The following is a 16,310-nucleotide window of genomic DNA, read 5'->3' on the forward strand; positions in this document are numbered from 1 at the left end:
TATGTTGGTACTCCGAACTTTCCGCCACGGCTTTATCTGTCAATTCATCAATTTGCCTTAAAGAAATCAGTTCTGCCAACCAACATTTTTCAATGCAAAAATAACTAAATGATTTTTATGGAAATATTTCATTGATTTCAATAAAAATGCAATGAATTAGAGAAAATAATGTATAATACTCGTACAGAAGGTTCGTTCTATCACTCGCCACTTCGTGGCTCGTTTTTGAATTTTGAACTCGTGGAAGAATATCAATGCCTTCTGTACTTGTATTATAAATAACTATTATGTTTTCTTAATTCCGTGTATTAGTTAACCTAAAAACAAATGAGTTTCATTTCTCTGCAAATGTCATCAACTGGAGGAAGTTTGGATCTAAGTTATTCTATTCTATTCTATTCTAAAATACCTATGTGTCATACTGCCAAAACGATATTATCCCAGGCTATTCCAATTTATTGACCCGTTAAATCTCCAATAGGAACATAAGATTTAACAAAGTTTGACTTCATGTGGCTTTGCTTGCAGTCTGAGGTCTGAGGATTAATCATTATCTATAAAAGAAACTTAGTACTGAAAAAAACAATATAAAAGACTCATTCCGGCATCATGATAAATTGAGCTACCACCATCAAAGTCCTGGAGCACATTTGAAATACAACATTTCATTAATCTTTCATATGAAGTAAAAACATCTCACGCCGCTATATAATTTCTTTACGATTAAAATCGGTTTTCAAACGATAAGGTCCGACTCACTGATTTCAAATTCGTTGTTCAAATGCAATTCTGCCATCCATCCGTCAACACGACAACTCTCGAAAAAACCGACAAAATTTGACTGGGAGTTGTCAGCTGATATTACAAAACTACTATTTCGATATTTCGATGGAGAGCAATTTTACATTAAGATGTAAGTAGAATATCATTTTGAAGCTTCATGTGAAATTTCGTGAAAAGAGATCAGAATGGGTTGAAATTTGGTTTGTGTTCATATAATAATCACTCGAATATACATGCCGAATTTCAGAAGGAACGTACCATTAGTGTATAAACTAACTGACAATATCATTTCTTAGATAGGGATTTTGTAGACTTCTTCTTTTATATCACTTCGATATGCAAGAACACTCATTACTCGATTTGTTATTCACATTTTCACATACGTCTCATTTCCATAATAACTTTGGAGAATAAAGTCATACAATACCAAATGAGAATGTTGTAATTATCAAGCCAATTGATATACTAGTACCTACATGCCCTAGAAACTTTCATTCATTAGGTAAGAAAAACAATTGATGCGTAAATATTTCCGAATAATCGATCGAACAAGTACATATAATTCGTAGAGCGAAATGGTCGCAACTGTCAAAACCCTCCGGAATTTTCATATTATCAACTATTTGACGAAAATCAATTCTTCAATATCGGTTGTTTTTCACGCCCAGCTCGATTTAAAATAGATACTTTTGTAATTTGGAATTGAAAAATGAAAAACCCTTTACGTAAGTCCAAAGAGTTCTGAACTACCTATGAGTGGTTCATCTTGAGGACTATCCGCATGACGACCACCTGAGAAAAGTGATGTGTTACGTGAAAAAATCTTTACATCTGAAACTATCCGTATTCTGCACCAAATTACCATTTTGTACGCCCTCTTTCTGGACCTACAAACCATAACTGTTTCTACTCACATTCTTAATAAGATGTCTAAGAACACCAGAGAGATTGATCTGGAATTCACAAGTTAGCAGTTGTCAACATGTCCAAAATTTCTTCCATGAGAAGAACCCCAAAAATATACCTTCCATCTATCAATAATTTTCCCTCCGCGATGTATACATAAACTTCACCGGGAAAGGAATAATCTGCAATTTTCGCGAATCAGCACTCATCTTACTAAAGGACAATACAAAACGCGAATCACAAGAGTATGCTACGTCATACATAAGTTCGGTAATGTACTCTCATACATCAGAGCAATTTTATTTCCCAATATGTTGCCATATTCACTCCAGCTGGTGAAATCAGACCTATAGATGAAACTTCATTTTATACGCTCTCAACTGGAAAATTTATTTGCCTTTTTTTCTGACCTCAACACTTTTTAGTTACCTCGTTGATATGCATGGTGCTGAATGGCCTATGATGCCGACGAACCAATAAATAAAATTTCTCTTTCTCTCTCGTTGATATGCAAGATTTTCTTTGATCAGAAGGTTACAATATCAAATCTATTCTTTGAACGAAAGTCATTTTTATTCTATTAATTGTAGTTAACATGATAAATATTTTTTAATGAATGCAGTTCTCATACTGTTCTTCTCCTGTATATTCTCTCGAAAAGGCTTGAAAATTCTGGAAGAACTCTTAATGAACAAATCCATATCTTTCTTAAACCAATCTTCTTACACTGCTCAGTATATGGAACTGGGTCATTTCTGATTTGAGTGGAAGTTGTATTGGAAGAGCAGCTTTCAATAAAGACTCCGCTGTAATGAAACCAATTTCAATGGTTGGATTCGGATTTGGTAGAAACCTAATCAAATCAATCAAACCACAATTCAATTTGTACAAAAATACAGCCAGGGTTTTAGGAGGGTCACTTCAGTGTTACATAAACTCCTAGACAGATCATGCCAAAGAATGGTTGAACATGGATTCCTCTAGAAATTAATTTCCGATTATTCAACATCCAACGTAATTATTCACCAGCCATCGGGGAAGTTGATGATGATGTACTTCAAAGTTTCTTTGATAGGCTGGTTCGTGGATATTCTCATTGTAATTTTATTTTGGCAGTGAATATATGCTTGAAGGAAGAAGTTTATATCATATCTTCATGAGCTTTTATTTCTTGAAAGAAATTATAGAATATCCATGAATATTTGTTTTCATTATAACTTCTTCAACTGTACAATAATTGGAAAACTGATGAAACAACCATCTCTCAGAAAGCAACATATTCCACTATAACGTTTCAGTGAAGAAAATTCCTTTCGAATTCTGATACATTTTGATAATGGACAACCAACAGTCAATAAACCAAATACTGGAATAAAATAAGATTATTTATTCTTTGAAAAAGGTACAAACAATAAATTCGAATATACTCACTATAGATATATCCTTGAGTTTATGGTAGGAAACCCCTACCCTATTCTTTTGTAAATAATAATAACATTCTAATTATAATTTTGAAATTCGTTAGAATGTTTTCGGCTGAACAGCAATCTTCAGTACCACTGAAAAAGGAAACAAAGAGAGAGCAACAACTCGAGACCTTAGTTTATATTTATTGATATGTTCAGCAGATACATCTTTTTGTCATTTTTTGTTGCTATGGGGCCATGGGGGCCACGGCCCCCCCTCGCGGACCTTATGAATTTAAAAATGTATTCTGAATCATCGAAAAAAAAATGCGTGGCCACGCATCTAGAATGGTTGAATGGATCCGCTAGTCAAAAAAATAGGTGACTAGAATTTGTTATTAAGTTTTTAATATTTGATCATATGTTTTAATTTAATAGTGTAGTAAAAAGGAATCCATTATTTTTCCAATGATGCCTTTAGTTATTTGTATCTCGCGTTGTACGAGTCCGATCGGTTTCCACTATATGGCGTTAGAAAAATGAGCTTTCGCACTACAAAATCATTCTGACAGTTTTGTTATGAGTTGACTCTGTTAATTTTGAGCGCGCCACAAAGATAAACACAAGCAAAAAAAATACCCTATATCTTATAGTTTTTCTTAGATAGAGGCAAAAATACAAGCCAGGCGGCTGAAAATGTGAATAGTGTATATGGACCTGATATTGTAATAGCCAAACATGTGCAATATTGGTTGCTGAAAGGCCAATTGTCGTAAATATCGATAAAATCATGGACATTGTCTAATCCTGTTTCGATTGCTCAAGAGCTTAAGAGTGCACAATAAACCGTTTGGAACACTATTTACACTATTTGCATAAGGTTGATCTCAAGAAGATGCTAGATATATGGGATCCACATGAATTAACGCAAAACACCGCATGGACTGCGAATCACTGCAGAATCGCAACGAAAACGTCCCATTTTCGAAACGCTTGGTAACTTGTGATGAAAAGTGGATCATTTACGACAACGTCAAGCAAAAACGGTCGTGGTCGAAACGCGGTGAGCCATCGGAAACGGCCAGGAAGATTTTTCTGTGTGTTTAGTGAGATTAGTAGGGAATTATCTACCAAGAGCAGTTTCCCTATGACACAATTGTTAACTTGGAACTATAGTTATCTAAAGAAACAGCGCATATTTCACCCAAATTGGTAATTGAAGCTTTGTTCTTCATGCAAAAATAATGAATAATGAATATGATATGATTTACAAAAATCCATCTTTGTATAAAAAACACTTGACCCAGTAGGTATCAACAGAAAAATTCCGCCATTTTGCTAACCTATATGAGCCGTGACTTTCTATGCCCCCCCCTTCAAACATCGCCTGGATCCGCCCCTGGTTCTAACTAATATCAAAATTGAATACTTGAAGTAAAAACCGTTCCTCATTATTATTAATAGTCAAGTTCTTAGTTTTAGTCATGCCTTTGTCATCTTTTAATTTTTTAACATTATAATATTTATTACAGATTGTTTTCCCATAATTCTGCTCTGGAATGGATTATAGATTGTAAAGACTTCAAGTGAATTTTCCGAATAAAAATCTACATCTTCGAGATGAACTATTCAACACCTTATTGTTATGGAACAGAAAATTGGCAGTATTCTACTTCAGTTACACCAATGAAACAAATTGAAGGTAAATATTTATTTCCAGTCATGAATATTGGGAAAAATTATGATCAAGATAACTTATCATTGAGCTTATAATCCACGGAACAATTGTGATGTGATTTCAAATTTTTCTTCTCTCACTTGTAATCTTATGGTAATATAGGCACATTAGAATTATAAGGAATAATCGGTTATTAATTTTCAAGAAAAAAATTTTTTTTTTAATTAGTTAGTTCAAAGAGGTTTTCAGTATGTGCACTTTGTCATGGCTCATTTACTTTGAGATGATGGTACCTGATGAAATTTGTCACTGAATGAAAGTCGACCATTACAGTTTTGTTCATGCACAACTTTCAACCCCTACGAACCCTTCAATGGAGAAAAAAATGAAGTGACATTGGAAATTTATTTCGGCATTGAAGTACCACCCATTAAATTAAACTAATAACATACCTACTAAAGATCATAACTGAAGTGTTTCACAAATTCTAATTTTTCACGTGCAGAGGGGGTTGAAAGAGGTTGAAAGTTGTGCATGAATCAAACAAAGTGCATATACTGAAAACCTCTTCAAACTAACTGATTTAAAAAAAAAAAAATTTCTTGAAAATTTCTGCGCGCCTGTAAAGAAGATATGAAGACCTTGCCAAAAAACTACCACATGACCCTATCCAAAAAATTTAGAGGGTTGATGGGGATGGCACAGGGTGCAACAAAAATCCTTCAAAAATGCATAAAAGTTTGGTAATAGTGAAACAAAAATTGACCTGTTTCAGGATTTTTTTGCCAAATATTTTTCCTCTGAGAAAATGAATTTGTTCCATAATTTTGACGAGCACTGTATAGAAATTGCGATCTAATTGAATCAACTATCCTGAATATAAAATTTCTTGTAACTAATTGAACCATGATAGAGGCTTTGAAGTTATCGTCTGAAGTGTGAAACACCATAGGCATCCCACAGGAAACTGAAAATAAAGGAAACCGTCCTACCTTCTGTGATCGTTATTCACGACTTCGAAATGAAAAAGAAATATATACGGGGAACGTATTCGGAAAGACGCCATGCGTCGGTCAAATATTCCCATAAATATCCCGGTGCTCATTAGTTAAACACATCGGGAATTTGTAGCTTCATCCTCTGATTTATGCGATGTTTGTACCGGGTGAAATAATGATCTATGTTGGCAATTTAACGCACTCCTCTTTATCTTTGCAATCTGTCCAAGAGGAAGATTTCGTAGATTAATTCATGAATTGCCATTTTTATCAATTTGGTCTTAAATCAAGTCATCAGATTGAGTACTTACCATTTTGTCAAAAACGTATCAGAAAGTTTTCAATAAAACACCAAAAATATTATAATTCAGTAATTCATACAATTTAATAGCGTAACTTTCAGAGTTGACTCCTTCAAATTGATACGTTGATGAATAATTCTTTGATAAAAATTGTATTTCATACTAACACATTATGAACTAAGAAACTCTTAATTACTGTAGCTGTAAAAATGTTCATAACTTCCTTGGTAGTCATAATAAGAAGTTATAAATCCTCAACTCCCTTTAATGAATTTACAAAATAAAGCAACAACCAGTGCCGTTTCTAGGTACTATTGCGCCTGTGACAATATATTAGACATTTCCGATTTTTTTTATCCATTATATTTTCTTATAGTATTTTGTTGTTCAAAATTCAAGTCATATATTTTTGTTTTGCTGCTCTTGTGATTATTTTAGGCTTAGTACGCAAATTATAAGGAAGGCTAGAAATATTTTAAATGCTTCCAGATTCCTCGTCATCACCCGTTGCGTGGCGTATAGCGTATACATGAAAACGGAGTTTTGATCTTTTAAATTATTTAACCTGGGGCTCCAATTTTTTTTCTTTTGATAATTTTGAGCGCCCCTGCGGATTTTTCGCCCGTGGCAAGTGCCACCTTTGCCACGCCTTAGATACGACCCTGGCGACAATGATCGAATTTTCAACTGAAATTATATAAGTTGATATTCCCCATGCTTCATCTGATATGCCAACCATTATTCTTGTGTGTTATCATTATTCAGGTATGTTATTTTCGGATATATGTCCTCGTTAACTTCGCAAATTCCATCTTTAATGTCTTGAATCGATTGTGGATCATTGGCATAAACCTACTTTCACCTTGCCCCAAAGAAAAAAGTCTAAAGGTGTTGTTGCGAATTTGCGTTTATTTCTCTGCTTGGGTGGCACGTAGCACCGTCTTGTTGAAAATAATCTTCATTCATATAAATATCCTCCAACTCCGGCCATAAAAATCATTAATCAGAGCTCGGTAGCGCAATCCATTCACCGTAACAGTTGCACCAACCTCATTTTCGAATAAATAAGGCACAACCCTATATTTTCAGTACTTCTTGAGCGAAGCACAAGCTTTCAGTTCTTCAAATAACTAGTTTATCACAAAAGCTCAAAAATTTTCGCTAGTTTCTCTATTGCCTGCCGAGAAGGTGCTTCACGACAATCCGGAAGTGCTTTACTTTTGGAAACTATGACTGCAGAATTCTCACCATGTATGTAGTGAATTATAAGAATCACAATGTATTGTTGGACCGTATTTCGTTCAATTTTTAGTAATGGCGTAGTTTTCACTTGTAAAACATCAAAATATAACAGCTTCAAAAGTAATAAGCTATTCGAAATTAAATCTCTTATTGGAAAACCCTCAAGTAGTGTTCCGAATTCTGTCTGTCGGTGGTAGGGTTATAGCACAGCCGTCTTCAAGAAGAAGGCTATGGTTATAGGGAATAGAGGTGCTAGTCCTGACGCAAAATACTTCATAGCGTGCCGTAAGAGAGGCCCAAATGTTGTGCGCATTCACATTCATATTTTATAGAAATTTTTCTTATTACCCACTATCTAATTCAAACATCATCACTGAATAATACCAACCGTTATTACAGCTTGTCTTCAAACCGCGGGCAAAGACAGAAAAGCTTATTCTCCCCTGGACCAAGCAGATAATATTTCATTGGAATCAGAGGACAATGAACAGAACAACAGGGGAAACAGTCACATCAAATCGCATTTGAAGTAAGTTTCAACTTTAACTCCTTGAATTATAATTAGAATTTTGATGGTTATATACTGATCAATGAAAAAATAATTTGTTTTGAATGATTTTTGGTATACATATAGAATACTGTTATAACAGTGTGAGGAGAACCCTTTTTCCACAATTTTTGAGTCATTTTCAAAGAAGTCACTTTTACTGTTCTCGACACAGCGACCTTCATGTCTCAGTAAATGTTCAGTTAATGCTTATCTGCAAAGAAACTAAAGTTGCTCAATAGACTACATATCTGATCAAAATCCGGGATATTGTGTATGATATTTTTAACTACAATAGTGGCCTCTCAGGGAAATACCTTTGGTCCACTTTTTATCTCTTTGTCAATGACCTATCGGATCATATTCGTTATGAAATGCTGAAAATTCTTGCTGATGACACATCTGTAGTTGACTCAACGGACACATATGCGGATCTCATAGGTGGTTTAATTTTTTTGTTTTGTTATTACAGAAGTTTTTACCCCAATTTTTTCAAAAATTAAGTTGTTGCTCATGTTAAACGTGCCACACAGATCTTATATTTGCAGCCATGACTCATGCAACCTGACTTATGTTAAAGAAAGATTCAAGAACTCACAACAATTTTTTTTTACTAAAATAATTTCAGTTTCGAAAGTGTCTTTGTTGATTAGTTGTCGGTGAATCTCAATATATTATTTGATCATAGATGATACATTTTTTTTTTTTAATTTTCCGCTAAGGTCATTAGCAGTAGATACCACTTGTATAAAATTCTTAAAATTTCATGTTAGTCGCTCTTTCGTTTGGGAGTTATCGTGTTTACGGCCAGATATCTTTTCCGTTCCTAATTTCATAGCAATCATAGCTTATCAGAATCTTCTGAAACGCATTTTGCTAGGGGTAATTCTGAAATCCTAAATCAAATATTTTCATCTACACTCCCCAAAAAAATTAACGCACATTCTGAAAATCTCAATTTTAATGAAAGTTAACTCTACATTGACTTTATAACTTATTTTCTATGTTCTCTAGTGAAGATTTTGTACGAAACAAGACACATTAAATGAAAGAAAAATTCAGGATTTCACAGAATCTTATGTGAAAGAAGAGAAATAAACAATTTTCAAAATACTGGAATGCTGATAAGTGATTTAATACTTAGTATTTCCACATCTTGCGTTAATTACAGCTCGGCAACGACGGTTCATACTCAAAATGAGTGATCTTAAAATGTTCTGATGTAATACTTCCCAGATTTCTCTGAGCTGGATTCCTAAGTCATTAAGAGTAGCTGGATGATTTTCTGAACTTCTCAGCCTTCTATTGAGGTTGTCTCAAACCTGCTCAATCGGATTGAGATCTGAACATCTTGCTGGCCATTCCATTCGAGAGACTTCAACCTCTTCAAGGTACTCCTGAACGATGCGCGCACGATGGGGTCTGGCATTATCGTCCATAAAAATGAAATTTTCACCAATGTATGGGGCAAATGGCACTACATGCTCTTCAAGAATGTTCCTTATATGTATACCTATCAGCATTCATAGCTCCATTATCAACGACCACTAGGTCTGTGCGAGCAGTCAAAGATATTCCACCCCATACCATAATCGATCCTCCCCCGAAAACAGTAGTATTCAGGAAATTGCACTGAGCATATCTTTCATGTGGACGTCTGTATACAAGGGAACGTCGATCACAATGGTAGAGGCAGAATCTAGACTCATCTGTGAAGAGAACTCTTTACCAATCAGCCTCTTCCCAATGGATATGCTCTCTCGCAAAATCCAAACGCGCCTTTCGATGGGCTGGGGTAAGAGCTGGGCCTCTTGCCGCGACACGAGGCCTTAAATCATATTCTCTGAGGAGATTTATTATTGTCTGGGTGCTAATTTGCACCCCATGAGTTTGCTCAAGCTGATTTTGAACGAGGCAAGCGGTTGCAAACCGTTGTCTCAACGAAGAAACTCTCAAGTAACGTTCTTGAATGGCAGTTGTTACCCGTGGTCTACCCTGTCCTGGTCTTCTGACATTCATACCTGTCTCCCTGAATCGCGGCAACATTCTGGACACACTTATATGGGAAACTCCAACCTTTCTGCAATTCTTGTCTATGTCCACCCTTCTTCTCGCAAAACTACCGCTTGGGCACATTCCTCTTGGGTCAAATTGCGTGTTTCGCTTTGCATAGCGATCGAGTGTAGAAAATTAAATGAAAGAAAAACTATTGATCACTAGAATTGATCGAGAACAACTGATTTCAGAATGGAGCCAATACATTCAAAATCTGATAATCTCATCTTTTTTTATTCCTGCTGGGAAAAAACATCTGTATTGAAGAAAAACGTTGAAAGTGGATAACATATGCATGCATAATTCTGATAAAATAATTATCATTGAGAACACCCTCATTTGTAGAATAAATTTGAGATTTCCATAATGTGCGTTAATTTTTTTGCGCAGTGTATTTTCGAAAAACTAGGAATCAAAAATCACGTCTGGATGTTAGATCACATAATTCTCAAACAACTTGCAGTAACGGAATTATCGTCTTTTATTTCCAGTATGTCTTCTATTTCTCCAGTGTTGAATAATGCAACAGCCATACTTGAGATGAAGCATCTTTGGGACGAGTTCCATGCCTTAGGTACTGAAATGATAGTGACCAAAGCGGGGCGTAGGATGTTTCCCACTTTCCAAGTTAAATTGTGTGGATTAGATCTACACTCAGACTACATGCTGATGATGGACTTCATACCAGTGGACGACAAAAGATACAGATATGCATTCCACAGGTGAAGACCTTTCGAATTTACGCTAATATACAAAAAGCCTGTTGTCGATCGAAATATCTATATTGATGCGACTAAAAATCTAGAATAAATGCTTAATTTGAAACAATATTTATATGCACATCTCTCATTTCAATGCTGACTTGCCAATATAATTGTTGAGTACATTTAAATACTTTATGGTCCTTGAGCATAATATAGACACAGAAAGTATATCAATAACGATTCAATGAGTTTAATTGAAAACGAATATAACGAATTATAAATACTGTCAACATCTTTTATTAGAATTAGGTAATCTGAAATTGCTAATACTGAAAGGATCCCGTAAAAGTTGGATTTTCTATAGCAAACATGGATTCATGTTTCATGACAATGAATTGATAACCAGACATGGTTATCAACTTTCTGTAAAAAATATCAGGCTCAGAAAGTGTACCTTCAAGCATTCTTCAAATCTACTTCTTTGAAGATATATACTGTCCTCACGGCAAGTGCGCACTCACCGAACATGATCTCACCGACCAATACAACATCTTATTCTCAAAGTCGGAAATTTGTGAACACTGCTTTCCATAGCTGTAATGTCGACTGAAATAGTAATTTACGTAACAAGTCCGGAAAATAGGGTTTTTTTGGACGAATAGACAAAATTCCAGGACGAGCGTAAGCGAGACCTGGAAGTCTGTGAGTCCAAAAAAACCATTTTCGGGCGTGTTGCGTACTATATTTTTTCGGCAACCATGTAAAATAACACTATCGCTGCTGCTTTCCATATTTTATTGCGATTGCGATCAAAAAACATGCAAATTTTTGACAACTAATTTCAGATGAACTGTCAGCCGTTATCTCGGTTGCTATGGATTCTATGATTCTTTTCCGGCCTAGTCCGGGAAGTACGTACTTTCCGGACTAGGCCGGGAAATGCTATTTTCTCAGAGAAAAAGCGTCCGGGAAGAGAGCACTTCCCGGACGGTTGCCGAAAAGAAATATTTACAGAATACACTTCAAAATTTAAGTTAGATGTAGACGGTTCTTTCGTTTAATCGTTCAATATTTAATAATTATTCGCTGAATTTTACTGATCTTTTTGTTTCTCGAAGTATTTTTGCTGAAAGCATTTACAATAAAGTTGCAAGTGGTTTGCTAGTCTCTAGTTTTCTCATTCCTTTCACATAACACGTGTATGTTTCAGCTCCAGCTGGGTGGTGGCTGGCAAGGCAGACCCAGTTTCGCCTCCTAGGATACACGTCCACCCTGATAGCCCAGCTACTGGAGCACAGTGGATGAAGCAGACCATCTCCTTCGATAAGCTAAAACTGACGAACAACCAATTAGACGACAATGGCCATGTGAGTAATGCATTAAAATACACACCATCTCAATTGCATGGTGTTTCAGTATTGCTAGCGGTTTATTTAACACAAAGCTAGACAATGTTCAAATAACATAGGTGTAGTAAAAAAATCATTATTTTTCTAATATATGGTTTTAGTTATCTGTATCTCGCATTCTATGAGTCCGATCGGACTCTACTAGATGGCGGTAGAATGATAAGATTTCTTACTATAAAAACTTTTCTGGCAGTTTGGTGATTAGTTGACTCAGTTTAATTTGAGCGCGCATCAAAGAAGGACACTAGCAAACAGAAAATACGCTATATTTTACAGATTTTCTTCGATAAAGGTGAAAATCCCAGGAAGCTGAAAATAACAGGGCAATCACGCGCAATTTTTTCAATTTTTTTTAATTAGGATATCATTGATAGGTCAATTTTCGTAAATGTCGATTAAATACATGATTTTCGACAATTGACCTTTACATTGTCGAGTCCGACCGTCAGGTAAGTTAAGCAATGTTTCAATTGCCCTAGAGCTGAATATTGCACAAAAAAACATTTGGAACTATTCGTATAAAGCTGGTCTCAAGAAAAAAATCTCGATGTATGGGTATAATAAGAGTTAACTCAAAAAAACTCATGAACCGAATTTCTATCTGCCAATCGTTGCTGAATCGCAACATAATCGACAAATTTTTGAGCGGTTGGTTACTGGTGATCACTTACGACAACGTCAAGCGAAAACGATCGTGTTGGAAACGCGGTGAGCCAGCGGAAACGTTGGGCAAGTAGGATTGACGGCCAGGAAGGTTTTGCTTTGTTTGGTGAGATTGGCAAGGAATCATCTATGAACTGCTCCCCTATGGCACAACTGTTAACTCGGAACTGAACTGTCAAAAATTGGACCGTTTGAAGGAAGAAATCGCTCAGAAACGGCCCACAAATCGATAATGACTCGCCAGAAGCTCCTGGAGCTTGGTTGGGAGGTTCTTGTGTATTCCCTTATAGTGCGGATCTGGCACCAAATAATTACTATATGTTCCTGTACATGGCGAACAATTTTGCTGATGAAAAATTCGCTCCAACAGAGACTTATGAAAATCGAGTGTCTCAATTTTTGGCCAATAGGGAAGAGGGCTTATATGGAAAAAGGCATAATGATATTACCTTCACAATGGAAACAAGTTATAGAATAACACAGTGCATATTTGACATAAATCAATTTGTTATTGTGGGAGAGCTAGCGGTTCATTACATGTTTAATCAATTTCCCACAAAGCTAGACAATTTATTATTCGAGTCGATTAGGAATAGTTGTTTATAATACAAGTGCAGTAGTTACTGATATTCTTCCATGAGTCTAAAATTCAAAAACGGGTCACGAAAGGACAAATTTTAAATGAACTAATTTTAAAATGAGCTTGTAAAGAGTAATTTTTAATTGTTGATGTTGACGAACGTCAAAACGCAGTATAGGAAAAAACCGTTGTGGGTGAAATAGGTGAAATTCAGGGTTAAATCTTTAAATAGAAATGAAAATCTAATAAATTCTCAAATGTTCGTCGCACTATCCTATGGGGCTACGACGACATGGTATTGGGCGCGGCTGACAAAGGTGAAAATCTAAAATGATTTCGTGGAGATCTTGGAAGAAGTATCCTAGCACGAGTGCTGCTAACATACCTAGCAAAAAGAACATAGATATTTTCAAAACTTCAAAAGTTGATGACGCTAATGCAAGATGCCTTCCAGAAAAGTATTTTTTGGATAGAACTATAGGTCGCATTTTTTAATTATTATTTATAATAATACAGCATTATTTGAATTTTATTTTGATTAACCAATTGCCTTCAAAGGTAGAAAATATACACACAGGCAAGATGAGGGAAATTGACAAAATCTCAACGAAATTTGTAGTTCATTTTCTCTTGGACCATTTGGTCGATCCTCTCATTTGCCCGGGTGTATATATGCTTATATGTATAGTGCATGCACCTTCGGTACTATAACATTTTGGTGGAATTGTTACCGTTGTTTTCAGATAATTTTGAATTCGATGCATAGATACCAACCGAGATTCCACGTGGTATATCTTCCGCCCAAGGGCAAACAGAACGAACAGACCGGCGAAAACTTCAAAACATTTGTGTTTCCGGAAACGACGTTCACCGCTGTTACAGCCTATCAAAACCACAGGGTATGTAGTTATATTAGCTTAGTACAGAAATAACACCAATTGGCAAATTATAGAAAGTGTAACTGAATTTATGAGAAAGAATTAAAGGAGCAAATTTTAAGCCAAACATAAGAAAATAATTTCATGTTTCTGGTTAAAATACTTTCCTCTATTAGTGGTATCAGCCTTTCGAAATTTGCCTTCTACATTATGAAAGCATTGGCAGCTGACTAAAACCATTTTTTTACGTTTGGCGAAAATCAATTGAATTCTGCGGTCTATCAGGAGCTTTTACATACAGGGTGTTTCATCAAAAAGTAAACCCCGTCTCTAGGATAGGTAGAAAACTGAAAAATAATTGGGGTTTACTTAATTAAAAATTTTCGTAACACCATCCGTATCCAAGATAAAGGGCGTTGAAAAAAAATTACACATTTATTACATTTTAGGTTTAGATTTTTAATCAAATTTTTTTTTATTTGAAAATTATGAAGTAATAAACGATGCTAGTATAAAATATATATGGAATAATGATGAAGTTATTAATTAGTATGGATTATGTGAATGAGATTGATAAAACGGATACATGTTAAAATTTTCCGAATCGATGGATTGGTAGAGGTGCAGAAAAGCTCTGATTCATTAACCTCCTCGGTCATACGATTTTGATTCTTTGGACTACAAAGTTTGGTCGTATCTTAAGGAAAAAGTCTATGCTACAGTGATTAATTCACATCAAGAATTGGAAGACAGAATTCAATGTCACTTTGATGCCCTCATAGCTGAACCCCAACCGTTAAGAAGAATAAAGAATTCTTTCTTATCTACTCTTATTGATTTTTTTTGTATATTCTTAGTCTTTATTTTAATTTATTTGTGATTTCTTATTCAATTAGTAACTTTATCATTACTTCATACCAGCATCGGTTATTACTTCATCATTTTCAAATCAAAATATTCGGAAAACGGTACATTATATCGAGTTTCACTAAGAGTACCTTGTCAGTAAAATTGAATGATGTTTAAGTTCACTTGAAATTTTTATTTATAAATTTAACTTCTGAAAAGTTATGTTCAATACCACTTGATATAAACTGTGTAACTAGTGCCTTCTATCAGAATCAGATATATGAAAACAAATTCATATAAATAGTTTTCTTCAATGTCCTTTATCTTGAATACGGATGGAGTTAAGAAAATTTTTTACCAAGCAAACCCCAATTATTTTCAATTTTCTACCTATCCCAAAGACGGAATTACCTTTTTTTGAAACACCCTTTATATAAGAATTAGATTTTATTCAATAAGCATCACATCAATTAAATTTGGCATATCCTTAGATTTTCTCCTATTTCAGATAACTCAATTAAAAATTGCAAGTAATCCTTTCGCTAAGGGATTCAGAGACTGCGACCCAGAAGAATCGTAAGTAACTATAAAATTTTCTAATTTTGTATTTTTACCCTCGTTTAATATACATAATTGATCAAAAACATAACCGATCAATTATTGCTTCGCACATTAAGCATTAAACTATCGAAAAAGAAATATAGGATGTCAAGATTGGTTATACACACATACCTACTGAAACCGAAAATAAGAGATTTTAACATTTTGATGGTTTTGTTTTCGAAGAATTAAACAGGTTATTATTTTCAATAATAAATCCTAAATCCTAGGGATTGAAGAGAGAAACCTTCTTTGATTGAACACGCCCAAAATGATTATGAGAAATGAATTAATTAAGTTTAGATATTTCCCTATAACGAATCAATATCTTCAGATTCGATGAAAAAGTCAACTTGCAAATTATTGCAAGGGAAGATGGGAAGACCCATGAAGAGTTACCGAAATGCTAGTGCCTCAATGTACAATTTCTGTGATTCAGAAATAGTCTCCCATTGTGTGATTAAAAGTATGTAAAAAGTTCCATAATAAATGAAATAGCTAAAATACAGTTATAAAATTTGCATGCGATATTTCCGATTTTCAGTGAACAATGTTTCTGTGAATTTTCACAATCTCAACGAAGCATTCAACCCATCAGAAAATTATTTGTTTTCCCAGCACATCACCCGAAGTTTTGTAACATAACTCACTGCACGAATTTAAATTTAAACCAGAAGAAATAAACACGTATGTAACTGAAGTGCTTCGGA

The 16,310-nt window shown here is 34.8% G+C and overlaps 1 protein-coding gene across 1 annotated transcript in view; it reads left to right on the plus strand.

Moving 5' to 3' along the window:
- The window catches only part of LOC123674814 (T-box transcription factor TBX10-like), a 39,983-nt gene that overhangs the window by 11,711 nt on the left and 11,962 nt on the right, over positions 1–16,310 (plus strand). The window contains exons 2-7 of the mRNA XM_045609903.1: positions 4,628–4,797; positions 7,715–7,844; positions 10,409–10,639; positions 11,832–11,988; positions 14,017–14,172; positions 15,509–15,576. Of these exons, the coding sequence (XP_045465859.1) occupies positions 4,716–4,797; positions 7,715–7,844; positions 10,409–10,639; positions 11,832–11,988; positions 14,017–14,172; positions 15,509–15,576 (824 nt within the window). The 5' untranslated portion in view covers positions 4,628–4,715. The remainder of the gene's footprint in view (positions 1–4,627; positions 4,798–7,714; positions 7,845–10,408; positions 10,640–11,831; positions 11,989–14,016; positions 14,173–15,508; positions 15,577–16,310) is intronic.

Source organism: Harmonia axyridis, chromosome 3 (genome assembly GCF_914767665.1).
Source record: "Harmonia axyridis chromosome 3, icHarAxyr1.1, whole genome shotgun sequence".
NCBI classification, from domain to species: Eukaryota; Metazoa; Arthropoda; class Insecta; order Coleoptera; family Coccinellidae; genus Harmonia; species Harmonia axyridis.